Below are 24,767 nucleotides of genomic sequence, written 5' to 3' on the forward strand. Positions count from 1 at the left end.
CCCCCCCCCCCCCCCCCCCGAAAAGAACGATGAAACGAAGGCTACCTAACGTATAGCAGTTGGAAATTTTCTATATATATATATTTTCGTGATAAAACATATTCTCCATCTACATACGAATTCTTCACGTTGTGTCTAATTAACACTAGATTCATATTTCTATTTTTCTTCATACATTTCTTTCGGTAATATTAATGTTTTCGGTTTCACTCTGTGTGTTCATCATGATTCATAATTCACATGCTCTTAGATAATAGGAGCACTGACATAAGTAAACATGATATTTCATTGATACAGCTTGTCTGTGATATATAAATGACGATATAGCTTCCAGATTAAACCAGATTTTATCAAAATCATTCTGATAGAAACATGATTGGCTTGCTATTTCATAACAATTCGCTGAATGATGCATTGATTTGACAATATTGACAGTATTGTTAGAAAACATATTCCTCATGCCATACCATGAAATAGTAAAACCCCTGTGCCACCCTTACACGTGCATATGTTCTTCAAAATAACTAATAATTATCAACATTACATAAATACATGCACGCGTATGCAATAGTGTATATCAGTACTCGTGTAAACAAATATATAATCGTTTGTAGCCATGCTAACATTAGGCGCAAATCTAGAGCGAAATGTTATGAACAGATTTGCTAAACGTTTATATAAAAACATTATATGCCAGTTATTTTTTCATAGACATTCTGAGAAGTGGTATCTATAGAAGTATCAAGTTTTTCATAATCATTCATTTGAATATCTTGCTCTGCATTAACATAACCACCCTCGTTACCACCATCTTGTGGATTCTGATCACTTGACTGAGGCTCTCCTGTGTTGGACACATTACCGGAATCAATGTGTTGTGCTCCAACATTTTCGTATTCTCGATCATTTATTAGGTCCGCATTTCTTTTAGAACAGTCTTGTTCACCGTGTCTCCGTCTCGCTTTTAGACGTCTAATATACCTGCAATATATGTTCATTATTTGAATTTATGAGCTATGCGATATATATATATATATATATATATATATATATATATATATATATATTTGATATGTTTTGTAGGATTATTTTTATTATTTATATATGGAATTTGAAACATTATTGATGGCGGAGATAATTTAAATTAGCTGTCAGAAATCCTTATATACAATGTGTACCTATGTATTCAATATATTAAAATGTAATCATGAAGAAACAAACCATCTTAGCTATTTCTTAGCCAAACATGCCCTCCCTCCTTGCCCCCCCCCCCCCCCCCCCCCCAGCTTCCTATACCAGTGTTATATGATATGCTCTTATTAGCAATCACTTAGTTTGAACATAATAATGATATCTTTGTGAGGTTTGAATTCTATTCCAATATATATGTATATATATATATATATATAAATACTACATAGTTATATTAACAAACATCCATTAAATAAAATGATTGATGTAGTAGCTGTTAAAGCCCAACTGGCCTCCCCAACATTAAAGTGTTGTTTCACCCAACACAAATATCATTAGCCAAGCCATATTTGTTTATCAATAGCCCTCGTCAACTGGCATTCTACAAATTTGCAGTCGTTTGTTTTTGAAGACCAAACTTGATGTGATTTTGATTCAATTCAATGATTTTGGAATGGGTAAATGAAAAATATTGTTCAACATTTCCAGTTGTAATATACCTACCACACAAGCACACTGGTGAGTACAATAAGCAAAACAATAGCCAGTCCTGCTACAATGGCCAGGGCAGTGACCGTGGCACCAGAATAACCGTTATCTTGTTTATCTGATGCAACTGGAATAAGAAAATACGGAAAGAAATGAGTGAAGACACAACTAATAGCAGCAACTATTGACTGGAACCAAAACCCTCAACTATAGTGGCATGTAGCTAACTTTATTACTGACATTCAGTGGTGTATTTGTGACATTCAGTCATAAATGATATATTTGTGCTGTATACATACATAACTATAAACTAATAATGAATTCAGTTTTTTCAACGTTGTCATGTGCCCCCCCCCCCCTCCCCCTGTTTTTTGTACATCAGTATAATAAATGTCTGGTAACTCTGCCATGGCCGGTCCCAAGCGCCGGTGAGAAAGGAGGAGGGTTGAGCATGGGATAGCAACCTCACCGTATAAATAGTCCACTCGCTACAGAAACGTCCACAGCATACTAACTTTTAAAACAGAAAACATTATTCGTGTTGAAACAGTTATGTGTTATGGCAATTAGGTTTTCTGCCAGAAAATTTGTTTAGGGTATGTAATAAAAACAAAACACATTGTTAGTTCCCCTACTAGGAGGTTTTCAATTTGAAATTGCCCACTGCATTAACAGATTTTAAACATTAGTCATTTTAGTACAAGACATCAAAACATATAATAATAATAATAATTCCATTATTTTAGGATAGGCAATTGTACACATCGTGCCATCTGGCAAAACGCTGGTAATGCCTTTTCATTAGAAAAAAACAACCAAACCAAACCAAACAAACAAGCAAAGAACCCCCCCCCCGACATATTTGTCGTGTGCGTTTGTAATATAAGGTCAAACAAAATAGGACGTGTACTCTGTAAGATGCAAACAAATGGTAATGTTGTATCAGATTTAATGCCAAATTTTAAGGTTGTTGTCTGTTTCGATGTCTCTATATAGTGGAGTGACATTAGTTACATGATCTATTTACATACGTTTCTCTGCACAGCCAGTCTCTGGTTTAGCAAACCCAGCAACACATCCACCAAGACAAGACCCAGTGACACGATCACACTGTTTGTCTTCGCAGTTACCACAAGTCTGGTTACAGTTGTATCCATATTTCCCCACAGCACATTCTGTGTAAGAAAAAAGTAAAGTAAAGTTTGTTTTATTTAACGACGCCACTAGAGCACATTGATTTTTTTAATCTTATCATCGGCTATTGGACGTCAAACATATGGTCATTCTGACACTGTTTTTTTTTTAGAGGAAACCCGCTGTCGCCACATAGGCTACTCTTCTTTACGACAGGCAGCAAGGGATCTTTTATTTGCGCTTCCCACAGGCAGGATAGCACAAACCATGGCCTTTGTTGAACCAGTTATGGATCACTGGTCGGTGCAAGTGGTTTACACCTACCCATTGAGCCTTGCGGAGCACTCACTCAGGGTTTGGAATCGGTATCTGGATTAAAAATCCCATGCCTCGACTGGGATCCGAACCCAGTACCTACCAGCCTGTAGACCGATGGCCTGCCACGACGCCACCGAGGCCGGTATTCTGTGTAAGAGATAATTTGATAAAACTCTCCCGATTACAGATTAAAATGCTTTCAATAATGCTCGTCTATAAACGTACACTTTGTTTTTTCCAGGTAACGTGGCATGTTTTTGCTGACATGCAAGAGTCAAATAAATAAAGGTCCACCACCTCGGCAAACAATATCAAAACACGTGAAATAAACCTATGTTTTTCTTTTTTCTTTATTTATTATTTCATCTTGATGCCTAAGGTTAAACTGTGTCATGGCAGAATGCGAACAGAAAGGAACTGTCTCAATAATAATGGATGGATGTATACCAGTGTTGGTTGAGATGCAAGTAATATGGTAAGCTTCACCTTCAATCATAAACATATACTACATATCTACTACCTAACGTCACAAAATAGTACTCTATTATTATTTCACTGTGACTGGTGAAATACGTGGGCATATTTTAATACATGACATGAGAAAACCTACCATCGCACGCTGCACCAGTCCATCCATCTGGACAAGCAGTGCATTGACCTCCTTTCTTGTTACAGATTTCAGTCTTGTCTCTACAGTTGCATGTCTTGTTGCAATTTTCACCATACCACAAATCTGCACACACTGTTAACAAGCACGAGACAGAAACAGACAAAACACATTACTATCACCAAAGATTCGCACACTCATACACGCATATGCACGCGAGAAATCCTGATAAATAGTTCAATAAGGCCACATCATGTCCCAATATATGGAAACTACCTATGTTTTATGTTTTTGATAACCTTCTGGTTCAAAATGACTACACATTATTTTCCTGTCTCTGTTTAGTTATTCAATAATACAAAATTACTTGTATGCTTAACGACTGTGCTAATACTGCCCCCGAATTGCACAGAAACAGACAAATAAATGCAATGTAAACAAAAACTGTTTTAGACACATCACCTGTCTAACATATGCCATAATCATCTGTGAGTGTTCAAGGTAAAAGATACTATATAATAGTATACAAGATATACAGTATATAATATGAAGAGCAGTTAGTTGGTTTGGCCAATTTGATGCCAAATCACTCCAAATTAAATGCTAAATTTATGAAATAGGTCGAAAATGTGATTAGTAGTCAACACTTACAAGTACATATCGGTGGCGCCCATCCGGGTTTGCACTGGCACTTCCCAGTCTGTTTGTCACAGGAAGAGCCTAAGCAATGGCCACATATGATGCAAGATGGACTCCAGTATCCATTGGTGCAGGCTAGCGTTTCAATAAATAAATTACATGAATCGAAAGCCTAAATGTTACTTGTTTAATTACAAACTAGATATCGAAGAGTGCCTTTTCGATGCACGAATTCACGTACTCAAATAAAATGTATTTGTAAAATATAGCCCACGAAAATGAAGGATTTCATAATACAGGAAATACAACATATATACCTAAAGGAACACTTACTAGGGTATAAGGAAGACAGATCACAACTATTTTATCGTTAGGCGGATGTTACCTCTACATACGATTCCACATTCATTTCAGTATTAGTTGTTATTACAACCCTAAATACGCATACAATTTTTTTTCCAGGGAAACGAATGTCTAGCACAAAGACTGAAATGCATTATTATTAGTATTATTATTATTATTATTATTATTAACAGGTTACTTTTCAATAACTTCAAAAGCAATGGCTAATGATGTGTGTGCACACTACATTTCTACCGACCGATTCAGAATGAAATATAATTGTATCTGTGAAGCAACGGCCACATACATATTGATAAATAATTACAAAGTGATAAACACACCTCGTTATAAATGTATTATCACTGTTCTCATGTCGAAGATTTACAGTCATGAGTATATATATATATATATATATATATATATATATATATATATATATATATATATATTGCATACCTATTCAATCTTACTATAGTGATTAAAGCCTTTTGAAACTGTATAATAAATTTATTCTGTATCGCACATATGTGCAATCTGGACCGGAACTTTTAAAGGGGGAATTCCCTTTATCTTTTTACAGCGGTTAGTGCCTTTTATTTACTTACGTCATATATGATTTACAAATGACGTCATATTGTATTTGAAACATTACACAAGGCTGCCGCAGAGTATGATTCTTAACGTTAAATGAATCAATGAAAGGAGTTTTGATCATAGATTTAACAAAGTGTTGTTATCACCTTAAATTAAAAACCGTTTGTGTAAAACAAAAGAAGGTATGTAATAAATACAGAACTTCACATACGTTGTTTTCGCTTCCTATTTATTGTACTCGTTTATTTTGCTACGCGATCTCGTGGTATATATTCTTGCACAAAATAAACTCGTGCAATAAATAGGAAGCGAAAACAACGTATGTGAAGTTCTGTATATATATATATATATATATATATATATATATATATATATATATATATATATATATATATACTCTTCAAAAGAAGAAACGCAAAACCACATTGTCGTAATATTTGGAGAATTGATTTAATTATTGAATGGTGAGTCCGATAATTACCAAATGTTGCAGGATTGTTCACAATTCACTCTAGTCCATTGTGAGTAAGTGATAGGACACACCACCAAGGTCAAGGTCATCTGGAGTCAATACCGGGTGTGGCCTCCGCGTGTGTTGACAACTGCCTGGCACCGCCTGCCCATTGAAGCAACCAGAGTACGGATGACGTCCCGGGGGATGGTGGCCCACTCGGCCTGCAAGGCTGCTGCCAGCTCGGGCAGGGTCTGGGGCTGTGGTTGTCGCTGTCGGAGGCGTCGGTCCAACTCGTCCCATAGATGCTCAATTGGGTTCAAATCCGGTGATATCTATGGCCAAGGAAGGACATTAATGTTGTTGTTCTGTAGGAAAGCCGTTGTGAGACTTGCTGTGTGAGGCCTGGCGTTGTCATGTTGGAACACTGCGTTGGCGTTGGCCATAACTGGAACGATGTGTGGCCGGAGGATCTGGTCAATGTAGCCCTGTGCATTCAGGTTGCCCTGCACGTGGACCAGGTCAGTTCTGCCAGTGTGTGAGATGGCTGCCCACACCATGACACTACCCCCGCCGAATCTGTCCACTTCCTGCACGCAGTTTGCCGCATAACGTTCACCACGACGCCTATACACGCGACATCTTACATCATGACGTCGGAGCAGAAATCGGGACTCGTCACTGAACCACACCTGTCTCCATCGCAGTTGAGGCCATTGTCGATGAATCTGGCACCACTGCAGTCGGAGTCGACGGTGTTGTGGTGTTAAGATGACACCTCGAACTGGACGTCTGGCACGAATTCCTACTTCACGTAGGCGGTTCCGTACGGTCTGGTCGGATATCCTGCGCAAACCTGGTATTGTTGCGGCTGTGGAGGTGGCAGTAGTCAATCGTTCCCGAAGGTGGCGTACCCGGATGTAGCGGTCCTGCCCGGGGGTAGTGACCCGTGGTCGACCGGATCTAGGGAGGTCACGTGTTGATCCATGTTGCTGGTAACGGTCCCACAGTCTGGAGATGGTGCTTGGGGACACATGGAATGCCCTGGCAACGGCCGTTCTGGATTCGCCTGCGTCTAGTCGGCCGATGGCATTGTTTCTCTGCGGTTCACTGAGACGTGGCATGTCCTGGATTGTCAACTGTCGGCCAGATACAGAGGCCAGGCAAGCGAACACCCTGCACTTTTATACTGTTGGTGTTCATGTTGCACGTGCAGACAACGCACGTGCAGTGGTGACATGGTTTGCACGTGGCTGCGTTTTTGCGAATATTCACATTTTGGAACTTTATTGTACAGTAGCTGCGTTTTATCGAATGTAACCGTGGGAATGTGTTTGGGACATGCAATGACCTAATATTCACAAAGCATGAACCGGTAGGAAACATAAAATCGGATTTATAACCCATTTGTACCCTTTTGCGTTTCTTTTTTTGAAGAGTATATATACTCTGGGAGTAAATTGGCATCTAGTCCTAAGGTTTAAAGGTATAATTGTCCATATGAAAATTTGCTCCATATGCAAATTTGTCATGCAAATCCTTAGCAAAAATACACACATAAGTATAATTAACTTGTTATTCTAGATGTTACTTTGCAGTGTTCGTCTCCCATTGAGGAAGTGTATAATATACCCAGATAATAATTTCATTTTAACCATAGTGCATGGTAAAATTCCAATGACAACGCAGAGTTTTACCGTAATATGTCAGTTTAAGCTTTGCCATTGGATTTGGTAATGAGAAACGTGAAAGAGGCGAATAGTTTCTAATTGGTATGACTGGATTAGTATGCAGCCACTTAAAGTAGAACCGTGGATCAACACTATTACAGCGAGAAGAGAAACATTCGATAGTAAAATCCAAGCATACCATATAAAGGTCACGTGGGTTATATTTATACTGATTGTGCAATCACTTCATCAATATTAGGAAATGCTTGTGGAGGTAAGCAAGTTTGCTCTGTGTACACACGACAAGAAAGAGTCTGAAATACCCAGGCACTAGGTGCAAATTATTTACAGAACATAGTAATCATCTAAATCTCTATCGAGTGAAAGTAAATATGATTTATGAAACTCATATACTTACATGTACATCTCGGTGGAGCCCATCCAGTCTGACATTGACAATTTCCATTATGTCTATCACAAGAACCTTCACTGCAATGACCACATCTCAGTTCGCAATTCTGACCCCAGTAACCATCAGCACAAGCTAGAAAAAAAGTGTTCAAGAGGTAATGAGTCTCAGACATTTGGAAAATAATAATCCACGCAATTGTTTAATTATCTGTCTGCATTTCAACGAACTAATCAAATCAGATAGTTTTCGGAAAACTAGGATCGTAGTTTAGAGGATATACACTTGGTGCCAAAACAGTTACACTCTTATTTCAGTCGTACTGCATTTGTTTGATATGCAATACTTAATGTGTATGTTTGTGCTGGGGTGTTGTTAAACGTTCATTCATTCATTCATTCATTCCCTTTTCATTGACATTTTATAAGTATTCCAAATAACACAGAAATACTGCGAACAAGTTTGTTATTATTTATGTTGTAAGGATGTAAGTATGTTTCTAGTTAGTGCCGTATGAAATTAATTACATATGTAGGGAAGACGAGGTGGTGGGCAAAGAGGCCGATTAGGTGAAGAAGGAATAGATGGATGCAGGAAATACGTACATAACTTCACAATAAGATCTGAATGTGTCTTAAAATGGGACATATTTACATTGTGTTCACCTTCATGTAAGATCAGTTAATTCCATCAGCTATATAATCTACCACAGAGCTCTTATACCCATCGTGGACAAAATCAACTTCTGTTATACCCCCATCTTTTATTTTCAACCGTTACTTTCGTCCCAAGTCATGTTGAAGCAACACACAGATTAAAAACAACACACCATAACTATTTTAACTAAAAACGACACCATTTTAAATAGTAAATTAAACATTTGCTTTGTTTAACGACAGCAATTGAGCACATTAATATTATAATCACAGGCCATTGGATGTCACAAACTAATTTTAAAAACTAATCACTTATCTAATAAGTTCAGACCATCTAGCACACAGAAGATATAAAACACCCATTGATCCCCTGTGATGCTTCTACAACTTATACTGTACTAAACAATTGTACGAACGTTGATTGCACTGTAACAATAATCATGGTCAGTTCGGTATTGTTGTTAGATGAGTTGCAGTAGACAATTTGGCAATAAACTATAGTGCCGTACGGTCAGAAGGTTTGGAAGGGGTGTTAAGAGGTGGAGATCGTGCTTATTACATCATCTCGGTGGAGCCCATCCAGTCTGACACTGGCAACTTTCGTTACGTTTATCACAAGAATTCGCAATTCTGTCCCACAATAACCATCAGCACAAGCTACAAAAGTGTTCAAGAGATAACGAGTCACAGACTTTTGGAACTGTTTCAGTATCTGTCTGCATTTCAACGAACTAATCAAATCAGATAGTTTTCGGAAAAGCTAGGATCGTATTCATAGCACAGAGGTACATACACGTAACCAATACGTACGACAACTTCCGGTTTCTTTATCACAGGTAGCTCCTCCACAATTAGTGGGACAATTATTCATACAGTGCAAACCCCAATATCCATCAGCACAGGCTGGAAAAGAAACGAAATATATATAGCCTGCCAAGTGTGTTTTTTTTTTTAATTAAGTAGTTTAGAGGATACACACTTGATGCCAGACCAGTTAGACACTTATTTCAGTCATACTGCCTTTGTTTGGCATATAATACTTGATGTGTATGTTTGTGCTGAGGTATCGTGAAACATTGAATGATTGGTTGATTGATTGATTGATTGATTCATGCATTCATTCATTCATTTCCTGTTCATTGGAATTTTATAAGTTTTCAATATAGCACACAAATACTGCAAACAAGATTATTATTTTTTATGCTGTAAGGAAGTAAGTATATTTATAGTATTTAGTTACATATGTAGAAAAGACAAGCTCGTAGGCAACGAGGCAGGGGAGATGAAGAAGTAATATATGGATGCAGGAAATACGTATATGACTACACAATAAGACTTAAATGTGACTTAAAATGGAACAAATTCACTTTGTGTCACCTTCATGCAAGATACATTAATCCTATCGGTTATTTAATCTACCACAAATCTCTTACACTCCGCGTGGACTAAGTCAAATTCTATTATTCCCCATCTTTTATTTTCAACCGTTACTTTCACCCCAAATAATGCTGGAGCAATAAACATATTAAAAACAACTGTCATAGTCAATTAAGTATACACAGCATAACCATTTTAACTAAAAAAGACAATATTTTCAAATAAAATAAAACATTTGCTTTGTTTAACGACACTGCTGGAGCACATCAATATTATAATCACTGGTCATTGGATGTCAAAAACTATAAAATAAATATATTTTTTTAAACAAAATATAAAAACCATAAAAAAAACCCACATTGATCCCTTTTGATGCTTCTACAACTTATACTCTACTCAAAAATTGTAACAATAATCAATACGTACACTGACATCTTCCGTCTTGTTTGTCACATGAATATTCTCTACATGTTGTGCTACACGGCTTAGTGCAAGACCGATCCCAATACCCAGCAACACAAGCTTAAGATAAATTGAATGTATATATTACAACATGCCACACAATTATGTAAGTCACACGTTATGCAAACTATATATGGAAGATATAATGAGAAACACGTTTGGACCAGAAATACACGCTGTCATTTTAATGGACATGACGTTAAACGTGAATGACGTCAATTTGGATATCCTTATATAAAAGTAACATAGTGGTTATTGTTCTTTTGTTTTCTGAACGCTGGACATAATGAATGGGTTTTTTTTTAATTTTGTCTAAGAGATTCAAAATTGATTTTAAATTGGCTGTTGTATTTAGGTAATTTGTATTTTTTAATTTGTTATGCTAGTACTACGTTTTGCTTATTAGCCCAGTCTAATATATTTGCTTTTAGATATTTATTAGGAAAACAGAATAACAAACAAACAAGCAAGCCACTGAAAAATTGACTGGTTTAGAGGATTAGAGAGTAAGGCGACAGTCAGTCGTGTAGATACTAAGATATCCTTGAGTCTTTAGTGTTTCCTCTACCTTTCTACTGGTTTTCCCGATTCTACTCTGATTTTAGATATTGTTGGGGGTTTAGTCTGTAATGTACGAATCCAGAACACCCATGCCGTTGACGTCTTATGAGGTCTGTTACATGCCAAATAGAGGATGTTTGTAGTACTTTGGTTTACTAAGCTGTCAGTTGGCTTCCAAGATATATTTCTCCCTTGATAGAAAGATAGTGGATGAAAGTATTTGTAGTTTTTGCGTACTCATGACAGAAATATTTTGATGATTTGTGTTTTAATAATTTCATGGCCAACTCGATACTTTGGAGGTAACCAAGTGGGGTTGTCCGTGGATGTGATTCTAACTTCAGTTGAGTGTCAAACATCGTTTCTGTTGTGAGTTTCTGTCGTGAAAACCACCACATTGAACCATTGTTAAGTTTAGCCTCTAGTAAATTTCAGAAAGGCGCCATTGTGATTTGTTGGAAATATTGTGCTGAAATTGATTCAATTTAATTTGCAGAATCGTTGTGTACTACCCAGAGGTGCGATTTGGGAGTGGGACACTTTGATGTATCAGGTGGGTGGTGAGTTCGTAACTGCTGTTAGATACAGTGCAGTGAACAATGTTACAATGAACGGTATTGCCGTACTGTCAGAGTGTTTGAAATGTGTTGTGACAGGTGAGAATTATGTTCATATTTGTCTTTGTGCCAGGTGATTAGCAATTTGACAAGACGTACTCACACTACTATCTGCTTGGGGAGGCCCCCAAAAAAGCAGGTAAATTCCAACAGACTAGATTCAGTTAAGTTTCATTTCTAATCCCCCCCCCACCCCCCCCCACCCCCCGTATAACAGTACTTTGAACACGATCGAAGTCTAAGCTTTTAGATGACATGGCCGAAACAATCTTAGATTTCAGGTGTTTTAGAGAGTTGGTATAATGCTTAATCAACAAGCTATCTGTTTCACTTGCCCAGTAATCAACACCACAAGCTAGACAATGGTTGCCAAGCGATAGAGAGTATCGGACATATCAGCGTAGACATATCAGTATTGAAGAAACAGAGTTTCTGAAGTAACTTAATATAACAACTTTTTTTCTATGTGAGATTTAAATTTGGAACATTATTGAATTATTTCAACGACTTAATCAGTTCAGATAGTTTGGGGAATATTTAGGACAGTATTCTCGAGACAGAGTCACATAAACGTAGCCAAAACATACAGGTACAACTTCCGGTTTCTTTGTCACAGGTTGTTCCTCCACAATTATTGTTACAGCTCTGTTTGCAATGCACACCCCAATATCCATCAGCACAGGCTGGAAGAAAAAAGAAACACATGTATATGTATCAGTAATGTGGGTTGAATGTCAGCGGTAGACTCGTTAACTAGCAGAACGGCAGTGGCGAGACCTCACTAATGGTAGGTTTAGCACTGAAACAAACACAGTGACGTAACAAAACATTCTCTTGTGATTAAAATTTGACCAATCAAGATTATATCTCCTACAAAAGCCTTTAATGGATGATAAATAATAATATGTGCATTGACATCTCCCGATTATACCACCCACCCCCATCCCCACCCCCAGCATTCTCATGCAGATTGTATTTCACTATCAATTTGGAGAACCTGTCCATGCACCCACTCTTTAAGAATGACTGTTGGATTCATTAATAATTAATGATGCACTGGAACCACACTCGTGTCAAGGGAATGCCACTCATTTTAGTTTTGTTGGTGGCTTTGTAGATTTTTTCTCACATACGAGTCAAATATTGTTTTTCGTCTGATGGAACCATCAATCGTTCCCAAAATTCACATCATTTGCAATTAATTTGTTAAATGCATAAGAAAATAACCATCAAATGTGAAAGGTAAGAGGAAAGGTCAGTTCTTTCCAATTATCAGTCGATGTGACATTCCACAAACATTGTCCGTGTTTATCATGTAGGATTAAAGTTCCCACACGATGAATATATACAAGCATTTACCTCCATGTATATGACACAATTTAATAGGCTACATAGATAGATACATACATACATACATACATACACACACACATACATCTAAATCATAGTGTCATTTTAAGCTCAGTGTCTTTTTCAATAAAAAGGAAATAGATAAACAAAACGATGCGTAAACAAACTTGTCGTTTGTTTTGAATTTGCCTATTAAAGATGCTTTGCCAAAATTGCAATAATGGCGCCAATTAAAACAAAATAATATTTGCTTTGAAACAAAGTTGATACATACAGCGGTATGTGTTTACAAAATTACTACCAGTTAGTTCCATAAAAAAAAAAAAGATAGTAGAAAAAAGAAAAATTAAGTCATGTATCGTGAGAGTGTGTTACACGCATTAACTAGTGACGTCATTGTTTTATGTGTACATATTAAACACACTAAGTTTACCGAGTATGTTTTGCGATCTGGACAAAGAAACAAAGATGGTGGCCATGCTGTATTTAGGCAAAACGGGTTCTTGTCGTCCAGTGCAAGACGTCTTAATATTATTATTCTAGAGTTAATTATGGAAAGAGTATTTGTTGGCTCGATTAATTTGTATTTACTTATTACAAATAAATGTGAAAATAACAAACTATTGTAGTTTTCTACAGGAAACGCCCCAGCCTAGTGCAAATCGTGGGATATTGAAACCAGAAACATATACGGTCATATAAAGATATAAGACATATATGTGGTTCTGTACTGTGTAGTCGCAAACTGAACAGCATTTGGTATCTATGTCCAACATTTACTGAAACAATACCCAATACGTACACTGACAATTTCCGTTCACTCTGTTACAGGAGGCTTTTTTTACAAGTAGTGCTACACTGTTCTTTACAGGATGGAAAGAAATAAAGACACATTTTATTTACGGTTATATGGCGTCAAACATATGGTGAAGAACCACTCAGTGAAGAACCACACAGATAATGGGAGAAGAAACCCGCTGTCGCCACTCCATGGGCTACTCTTTTTGATTGGCAGCAAGATATTTTTATGTGCACCATCCTACAAACAGGGTAGTACATACCACTGCCTTTGATATACCAGTCGTGGTGACTGCCTGGAACGAGAAATAGCCCAATGGGCCCAGCGACGGGGATCGATCCCACACCGATCGCGCATCGAGCCCCACCCCTTTACAAGACGGACCCCAATGTCTGTCAACACAGGCTGAATAAAACAAAAACATGGGTTCTTTACAAAATGTCACTTTATAATTAATTATGTAGGTTACACGCTATGTAAACACGAAACGACAATGATATGCTGAAACGGCTAGACTGTAGTATTGTTAATTATTTGAATTATAATCGCTCTGGACAGAACATGCAAAACAATGCAAACCGCCAAAAATAAAGCTGGGATTATAAGAACATTTGTGAAACAAACACTATGATTACCAAGAACTGTCTGGATTAATTTGAACGATATGCCGGTTTCAATTTTTAAAGACATAAGGTTACAAATCTACGGTCATTTACAGGGTCGTATTTATTTTAATATGGATTATAAATAACAAGTACATTCATTTTAGATACCAAACCTCGCTATTATGTTACCTAAATCATTTTACTTAAACCACAATTGAAGTAAATCCTTGACAACCCTAGACATGTGTAGCGTTCCTGGTTTTCAGTCTGTCTATCTTTTCATATTTTCCTTGGTTATTATATTCAGTTATGATTCTGAATATATCTCTTACTAATTACATTAACAGCATGATCTAACTGTACTCACGTATGAATATCAGGAACGTTATTTACTCATTGCTACGAGGGATAATACAATAAGTGTCGTGCAACCGTTGTAAATGTTGTCGGCAGAAGTCCGTGCAAGAGTGTGGCCTGACTGAATCAACCAATCAGGTTGGTCAAGTTAGATTATTTTTCGACGCACGTTATTCATCCCCACCTGCGCTCGGGTTGTTTTTCTGTGAGGTTAGTTTTTGTGTGCTGTGTTGTTTTTCGTTTTATATATATATGTAAACATGTTTGCTTCCATTCCTAGCTGTCTGCCCATTTATACATATGTTTAACCAATGTATATCTTATAAGTTTTGGTTATTAAAATTATAAATTAACTACGTGAAGCGAGTCACGCAATGACCCGTGTTACGTGTAAGGTGTAATCGTCCCATATATAATTCCGTGTCTTTACCGTGCACGAACTGTCCGCTTAATCGTTTTGGCTGAGTTAGAGAACGGACGACCCGTCTGAATAAATTAAACCTGATTAAATTAGGATCTCGTTGATTTTAATAAGCGGTCTTCGTTATTGTCGATGGTTTGTAACCCCATTCCGAATAAGTGAGTCCTAATTACATGGATTAACGACTGCTTTAATAGGGTGTTTTGGTTAAAAATAGCTTTGAAGGGGGCTGTCCAATATATATGATTTAACGGAGTTCGTGTACACCGGCATGGATGGGTAATCGTGTAAGGTGTAGAGCCTAATTATTTGGTGTGGGCTGTCCTGCAAATGTAAATTTAATTCCGCGAATATTCTCTTTGTCGGGATTATCCACGACACATTCATACACGTCCCTAAATATAAATATTTATTTGTATGGATATGTGGGTGTAAATTTATTTATTTAGTGGTAGTCGATTCATATATGGATCTTAGAGGACTACCATACATATTTGTTATTTGTTTGTACTCCCTCGAATAAATGTATAATCTGTTTATTTGTTAGTTTGGGTTTTCTGTGTGAGCCAAGTCGGTCTGGGTTATAGTAATTTCAGCCTTCTAGATAATTATGAATAGACTCTTAGTACCAGAAAAAGTCTACAACTGAAAGGGGTAGCTGGATCCGTGGTCCCCAGATTGGGACCCGAAAAGTAAATTTCATTACTCATGGTTCATTTTAATAAATTTCAGAAATGATTGACGGAAGAATGTACTAAAACACTAAATAGTGATCAAACACAAATAAGCTGGGGTTATAAGAACCAACCCCTAAACAGTTGTGTATCAAACAATATGATAACCAAGATCTGTTTGTATTAAATTTGAATGGTATGCCGGTATAACGTTATATATTTATGATCATTTACGGGGTCTTATTTCTCTAAATATCAATTATAACCGAAAATTACATTCATTGTGGATACCAAAACTCCTATTATGGCACCCAAATCATTTTACCTGAACTACAATGGAAATAGTTCACTGACAGCCATAGGCAAGGTTCATATTTATAAATCTCGGAAATGCTTGAAGGAAGAATGTACTGAATCACTAAATAGTGAACTAACAGAATTGTGATCTGAAAATCAAGCAGCGTTTTCGCAATATATGAACTCATCAGAACTATTATACCACGGCTGAAAAAGTGGAAGTATTATCAAATATTTTATATCAGTTTCAGCGACAGACGATGTAATTAAATTGCTGCATTATTTCGAGAAACGTTGCACGAATAAATTATAATTATTAAATATAACCTTTCAAGAAGTAGTTGATACAAATCTCTAGCTCCAAATAAAGCACGTGGTCCCGATGAACTGTCACACATTGTTAAAAATTTTATATTCAATACTCTTGTTTAGAAATTTCACTGTGCTTATCGTCCGAATCACAGATCTTTAATATATCAGTTAATAAAAACGTAGCCTAATAGCTGTAAATATCCTTATCAAAAAGAAAATTGTTCTGCTGTTTTCTATGACATGTCAAACGCATGCGATAGCGTATGGCACAAATGCCTGAAACACAAAATTTAGACATTCATCTATATTTGTATAAAATATTACAACCAAATAACTTCATTTACTAGTAGAAAAACAAATTAAGAGAGACGTTTTGAGAGTGTGTTATACGCATTAACTAGTGACGTCACTGTTTTATGTGGACACATTAAACACACAAAGTTTAACCAAAATGTTTTGCGATCAGCTGACAAAAGAAACAAAGATGGTGGTCATGCTGTATTTTGCCAAAAACCGTATTCGGGAAGCCCCTCTTGTTGTCCAGTGCAATACTTTTCCAAATTATTATTCTAGAGTTAATTATGGAAAGATTGTGTGTGGGGGGGGGCGATTAATGTGTAGTTATTTTTGACAAATACATGTGAAAATAATGAAATATTGTAGGTTTCTGCAGGACACTCCAGAGACTACTGAATATCGTGGAATATAGAAACCAGAAACATATAAGACCATATAAACATATAACACATTTATATGATGAAGTACTGTGTAATCGGAAACTGAAAAGCGTTTGGTATTAATGTTCAACATGTACTGAAACAATATCCAATACGTACACTGACAATTTCCGTTCACTCTGTCACATGAGGCTTCTTTACAAGTAGTGCTACACTGCTTTGCGCACGATGGACCCCAATATCTGGCAACACACGCTGGATAAAAAAACAAAACATGGATACATTATAAAATGTCATTTTATAATTAATTATGTAGGTTACACGCTAAGTAAACGGAAAATGGCCAATATTTTAGATAATATCCTTTGGTATTTGCATTCTAAGCGAGCGGATCAGAACATGCGAAACACTACAAACTATCAAAAATAAAGCTGGGTTTATAAAAGCAGTTGCATAACAAACGATATGATTACCAATAATTGTTTGGAATAATTTGATTGATATGCCGGTTTCGTTTTTTAAAGACATAACGTTACGGATTTACGATCGTTTACATGATCTTATTTATCTAAATATGGATTATAAATGAAAATTACATTCATTTGGGATATAAAACCTCGCTATTATGTCACCCAAATCATTGTACCTAAAAAATGATGGAAGTAAATCATTCACAAACCCTAGCCAAGGTTCATTTCTGATAAATCTCGGAAATGTTTGAAGGAAGAATGTACTGAATCACTAAATAGTGAACTAACACAATTATGATCTGAAAATCGAGCAGCGTTTTCGCAATATATGAACTCATCAGAACTATTATACCACGACTGAAAAAGTGGAAGTATTATCAAATATTTTATATCAGTTTCAGCGACAGACGGATGTAATTAAATTGCTGCATTATTTCGAGAAATGTTGCATTAATAAATTATAATGATTAAATATAATCTTTCAAGAAGTAGTTGATACAATTAAATCTCTAGCTCCAAGTAAAGCATGTGGTCCCGATGAACTGTCACACATTGTTAAAACAAGTAGTCAAGTATGCACTCTTTTTTCAACATTTCCTATCATTATTTAAAAAATGTGATTAGTTTCCTATTTATTTTATACCAATTGTATTACATAGTTGTTTCAGGAAGATATAAGGAATAATGTAAGAATCTTTATAATAATTTTATATTCAATACTCTTGTTTAGAAATTTCACTGTGCGTATCGTCCGAATCACAGATCTTTAATATATCAATTAATAAAAACGTAGCCTAATAAATCAAAAGGACATTTGTTCTGCTCTTTTCTGTGACATGTCAAACGCATTCGATAGCATATGGTACAAATGTCTGAAACATAAACTTTATACATTCATCTATATGTGTATAAAATATTACAACCAAATAATTCCATTTACTAGTAGAAACAAATTTTAAGAGAGAAGTTTTGTGAGTGTGTTATACGCATTAACCAGTGACGTCACTGTTTTATTTGTACAAACTGAACACACTAAGTTTAACCAAAATGTTTGCGATCAGCTGACAAAAGAAACAAAGATGGTGGCCATGCTGTATTTTGGCAAAAACGTATTCGGGAAGCCCCTCTTGTCGTCCAATGCAAGACTTTTCCAAATTATTATTGTAGAGTTAATTATGGAAATATTATGTGTGGGGGCGATTAATTTGTAGTTGTTTATGACAAATATATGTGAAAATAACGAAATATTGTAGTTTTCTGCAGGACACTCCCCAGACTACTGTAACTCGTGGAATATAGACATCAGAAACATATAGGACCATATAAACATATAACACATGTATGTGATGAAGTACTGTGTAATCGGAAACTGAAAAGCGCTTGGTATTAATGTTCAACATTTACTGAAACAATACCCAATACGTACACTGACAATTTCCGTTCCCTCTGTCACAGGAGGCTTCTTTACAAGTTGTGCTACACTGATTTGCGCACGATGGACCCCAGTATCTGGCAACACACGCTGGATAAAAAACAAAACATGGATGCATTACAAAATGTCATTTTATAATTCATTATGTAGGTCACACGCTAAGCAAACCGGAAAATGGCCAATATTTTAACGATATGCCGAAACGGTTAGACAGTAAAATGTTTTGATTAATTGTTTGGATTAATTTGATTGATATACCGGTTTCATAACGTTACGGATTTACGATCATTTACATGACCTTATTTATCTAGATATGGATTACAAATGCAAATTATATTCATTTGAGATATCAAACCTCGTTATTGTGTCACCCAAACCATTGTACCTGCACCACGATGGACGTAAATCATTGACAACCCTAGCCAAGGTTAATTTTTGATAAATCTCGGAAATGATGGAAGGAAAATGTACTAAAACACTAAATATAATTACTAACATAATTATGGTCTGAAAATCAGGCAGCGTTTTGGCAATAAAAAGTAATAAAATTGTAATGAGCCACTCTATACTGAGTTACGAGAGACTATTGAATAAAAACATCTAAAGAAAAAAACACAAAAAACAACAACAAATATACAGCTAAAACAATTGCAGCACAGATAAAACAATAAGATATATACACGAATCATTTCATAGTATATAAAAGGGATTTTCTATGCTTAAGAATAAAATAGCAGGTTTTGGCAGATAAAATACATATATCGGGACAGGACAAGATAAAACACACTTTTTGGATGTCGGTGCAGTGATCAAAATTTAAAAGTAATGTCCTACAGTAAGCAAGTACTTCTAATCTAATATTTACATATAACGGACATTCAAGTAAAACGTGGCACTCGTCTTCAATGTGGTTGGGACAATTAAAATACGTTCTTTCTTCCAGTGGTGTATTATTATATCGACCGATTTCAACTTTCAACGCATGTGGTCCCGATCAATAAGTCGCACATAATTAAAACAGGTAGTCAATCATGCAACATTTAATAAATCAATTATTTGTCAACATTTCCTACTTTACGGAAAATTGCTAATGTAAAACCATTATTTAAAAAAAAAGATGATGAGCTGTCCTACTAATTATATATCAATTTCGTTATTTACCTGTGTCGGAAAAATATTTAAAATAATTGTATGTAAGCATATTTAAAAAAAAAAAATATTATATTCAACAATCTCTTTTAGCAATGTCAGTGTGCTTACCGCCCGAATCATATAGCTTTAATATATCAATTAATAAAAATGTACTCTAATATATGTAAATCTCTTGATAATAAGGAACATTATTCTTTTATTTTCTGCTATGTCAAAAGCATTCAATAGAATATGACACAAATGCCTGAATTATAAACTAGAACGTTGCAGTATTTTCGGACATATACTTGAATATTTGAATGTATAGGCAATCGCATATCCAGTTGAACGCAAATGCTTTAATAATTGTTCCTTTACGAAATATGGTACATTAGCAACCAGAATGTCTAAAGGCTCAATACTCGGGTCATGTCTCGTGTTAGTTCATGTCAAGGATATTGCTGATGAACTTATGTGTGTGACTAGATTATTCACAGATGAAACACAAAACCATCAAGTGGCATACATATTATAGAATCTAATCTTTCAAAACAACTTACAGAATCTGCACAAATGGTAAAAGTAATAGCTAGTCACTTTCAACCCTGATTAAACTCGCGTAGTACTAACATTGACCCACCTAATGTAACCAGTTTTTATTTTGGTATCACACCTAATCGTATAACACACACATAAGTATTCAGGTTTTACTTTCAAAGGTAATGAGTAATGCACAAGTAGCATTCGAAATGTACGTAAATCAGCTTCAGCTATGATTTCTGGTCCACGGATATTACAAATACTATTTTAATCGGCAAATACTAATGCAAATATACAAAACTTTTATTCGTCCAGTACACGATTATACATCAAACGATTGGACTCTGTCTTCAGTAATGGATACTGGACATTGCAAAAGTTTCAACAGGAAGGCTATGACTATATTTTCTGACCGACAAAAGGGAAAAACTTATGTCCTATATTATGAATAAAATAATGAATGATATGGTTCCTAACATCACAGTTAGCAGCGTGCCAACTAGGTTTTAAAACGGGTCCACTATAGGCTTAGGAACCTAGCCGGTATATCTATTATTTTTGCTAAAACAAATTTATTAAAACATGTCATTTAAACAATCAGCCATTTACCTTTGGAAGAGCCTGAAAGCGAAAGATCGAAATTGTGAACGAATTTCATATTTTACAAAAAGCATGTCAAATTCCTATAGCTACCAGACAACGCTGTTTGGAAACGTTTTTGGGTTTTTTCATAATTCTGACAAAGTATTAATTTTAAGTTTTAAAAGATGAAATAAATAAAAAGTACCTTTTGTCAGATATATCATATCACACAATTATTACCGTTGGGTATGTTTTATTAATTGTGTACGGAGCCAAAACAAGTGTCCAAAAGGTTAATGCCGTCGACCTTAATCGTGGATTAAAAGGTCGTTGGTTAGTACTGTTCCCGTCTTAAATTGTAAATATTCGTCACCGTTTTCGTCCATTTTCACTTGAAATGTTCCACAAAATAACATTTTAAACAGTTAACTGCTTTAATGGGCAATTCAAACCAAGCACCAACTTTGCTTACATATCGCTAAGGGCATTCCCGGTAACACTGTGCTATAAATAGTAGGGTTGAATACGGTATAGTTTCGACAGTTGCGTTGAATACGGAAAAGTGTATTTCATTTTTGTATTCAGGACTGTATTTATATAGTATGCGGCCTTTCACGTCTTGTGTCCAGTCATCACATCAACTGGGCTGTTAAACTTTATTGTACTTGTAAGCCCACGTTTTGCGATGACTGTAAACATTTTCTGTTCTACTCTGGTTTTGCAAGGTCTTTTCAAAAGGGCAGACCATAGGTTCAGCATGTGAAGATGGACACTAATTTTAATTAATCTACACACCTGGAACACTCATTTGGATAAGGTTATAACAGAGAGAAGCTAAAGTCAGTGATGATTAAACAGGGAAATACAGTCTAAAATAACTGGAGTTTGTCTCGATAAGCTTTACTTCCCAGACGAACGTGCGCTTTTGGAATTATACAAAACGCATTTTGCGGTATTTAAAAACCTGGATGACCAGAACCACTTCAAGTGTACGAAAAATAATATTCTAAATAATAAAATGGAAGTATTTGTAATTTAAATGATAAAAAACAGCTTTAATAATTAAACATATGTAGTAATATTCAAAAACTTGAGTCTGTCCCTTTAATATTGCATTAACGCCACTGGCATCTTTATCACGTAAGGCAACTACATCTTTTTCATCAGTGTCCTGACAAACTGAACAAAGTTGTTTGGAATTACTTCTGTTAGACCACCAAGACACTATGTAGCATGGTTACCCACTTTTAACAAAAAGTCCATAAACAGTTTTCAAAGCACACTTCGCAGGATTGGTCGGTCGACTAAAACTTTAAAAACGTAAATCGAAGTTACAAAAGGCAATGAACGAATATTGTGTCACCACTACTGGGGTTCACACACAGTCAGGTTTTGTTGTTCAGAATAGATATGTCAGCGTTACAGCATGTATATCCAATTGTGACAGGAACACATGTTTAAATTACGTACTTTTTTTCAAATACAACCATATGCATTGGTAATCATCAAACTACACAGAAAAAACGATAATTAAAAAGAGAACTTGTTCTATCTAAATAAAACAAAATAACATCCAGTAATAAAATGAAAATATTGGTTTTAATCTTCACTTCTAGTCCATGAACATATGTCTTTTACAGTGAGAATATAAGTCTCACCCAATACAACGTTTATATCTAAATATTTCTTAGCTATGCATATAATAAATAGTTGAATTCATGCACACATGCATGCAGAGTTTAATACATACTCTGGCAATGTCCGTCCTCTTTAGCACATGAAACACCACGGCAATGGCCACAGCTGTCACCACATGTTGGACCCCAGAAGCCACGGATACAAGCTAGATTAGAAGGAAAAAACATTAGGTTTATGCATTTGAAATAAAACCTCTCAAACCACTTAATTGCTCCCAGTTAGTAATAATAGTTTCTGGCACGAATTTATTATTATTATTATTATTATTATTATTATTATTATCTACATGTTCTAGCAGTTGCATTTAATTGTATAATATTAAACGGAAGTAGTTTTATATATAACACAGGACATAAAAGTAATGCTTCACAGGTATAAAACCTCGGTAAGTTAGAAACATTGGTAGTAAGCTTGTATATCGACTTAACTTCATTTAAGTCAAATTGATCCCTATCACTCAATTAATCATCAATACGCTCAAACGAATGCCAACAGTATCACTTCAGTCATAATCTTAGATTTGCGTTTTGTAAGATATGAATCCCACGATATTATTATATCTTTCCAAAAACAATTATGAATATCTATCTATATCTATATATCTATCTATCTATATATATATATATATATATATATATATATATATATATATATATATATATGTATATATGTATATGTTTTACTATCTCAGATTCGAAATTCATTATTATTGCTGTTTAAAATATATACTTGTGAATAATTACTTCCTCCTATTTAGCATCAGCGCTAACAAATATATACATGATATGCTAAAATGGCTAGACCATAGCGTATATTTCATTTTGATTTAAAACGATTACATTTAGTTTTCTAAGAATAGATATTTAAAACTAACTGATTACTGTAATAATAATCAATACGTACTCTCAATCAAGATGAACCCCAATATCCAAAATAAATAAAAGACTATTACAAAATACCACACACCGTGTAAGAAACATTATAATATGAATCACATGCTAATGATATGATAAGCAGGTAGACCATATCGTTCGTTTTGATTTGGACTATAGACGTTGGACTTGAAACACTGCAAATAGTTTAACAAACTAAACTATTACCAAGATGAAACGTCTGGATAAATGTGAATGATATAGATGTTTATATTTACATATCAGAAAAGGGATGGCAATGGTGGGTTGTATCTATGCATTCATATGCCATTGTGTTGTGAATGCAGTGCGTGTGTCCATATATATGAATATATCTAAGTTACGGACACAGCAGATGCAAATCCTTGTTTGGCCTCACAAATAGTCACTCATGACGTCGCAGGGACTCGAACCTTAGGCACATAATCGCCCGCAGTTCCCAGATCACTATCGTAACCACTCGGCTAGGTCAGGTCAGGTCAGGTCATAGGTTTTATCCTGCACATTCAGAACGAGCTTTTGTAACACACGCCTGCCCAGGACAGGAAAGGGGATGGGAGAGATGACCGGCCGCGCTTGTCATGTGCAAGACAGCCCAAGCAGCAGACGGTTTTTTTTCTGGTGGTAGTGAATTTTTAAAATGTCCCGTAGGATTGAGTACAAAGATGAAAATAGTTTACGCAATTTTCTGATTTAAGCTTGACGCATCATTTGGAATTGTTCGTCGAAAAATATAATTATGGAGCTATTTAAGTGATTTGACCTAGTTGACCGAAGCATAGCTCTTTCTGCAACCTTGCCTAGTAGAGGCCCTTGTGGTTGGTACGCCGTAGTTACCACTCGACCTCTGGGACATTCTGAATAATAATGTTCAGATAACAGATGATATATGTCGATATATACAGCCAAGATGAGGGCAAACGTAGCACTGGCAAATATGTGTAGATGTAGATGTATGTTAGGTGATGACTAGTATAAAGATATGTATGTATGG

The 24,767-nt window shown here is 35.6% G+C and overlaps 1 protein-coding gene across 1 annotated transcript; it reads right to left on the bottom strand.

Moving 5' to 3' along the window:
- On the bottom strand, window positions 1-23,029 carry LOC121372833 (multiple epidermal growth factor-like domains protein 6). The gene is made up of 12 exons (XM_041499615.1): window positions 22,915-23,029; window positions 18,906-19,001; window positions 17,169-17,264; window positions 12,105-12,200; window positions 10,304-10,399; window positions 9,311-9,403; window positions 7,854-7,979; window positions 4,391-4,513; window positions 3,743-3,874; window positions 2,712-2,855; window positions 1,696-1,807; window positions 1-981 (listed from the first exon to the last, which is right to left on the bottom strand). Exons 1-12 carry the CDS (start codon window positions 23,027-23,029, stop codon window positions 687-689), a joined length of 1,524 nt encoding a protein of 507 aa, XP_041355549.1. The 3' UTR covers window positions 1-686.
- Between the last annotated feature and the right edge of the window lie 1,738 nt (window positions 23,030-24,767).

The sequence above is a fragment of the Gigantopelta aegis genome, chromosome 1, assembly GCF_016097555.1.
Source record: "Gigantopelta aegis isolate Gae_Host chromosome 1, Gae_host_genome, whole genome shotgun sequence".
Taxonomy (NCBI): Eukaryota; Metazoa; Mollusca; class Gastropoda; order Neomphalida; family Peltospiridae; genus Gigantopelta; species Gigantopelta aegis.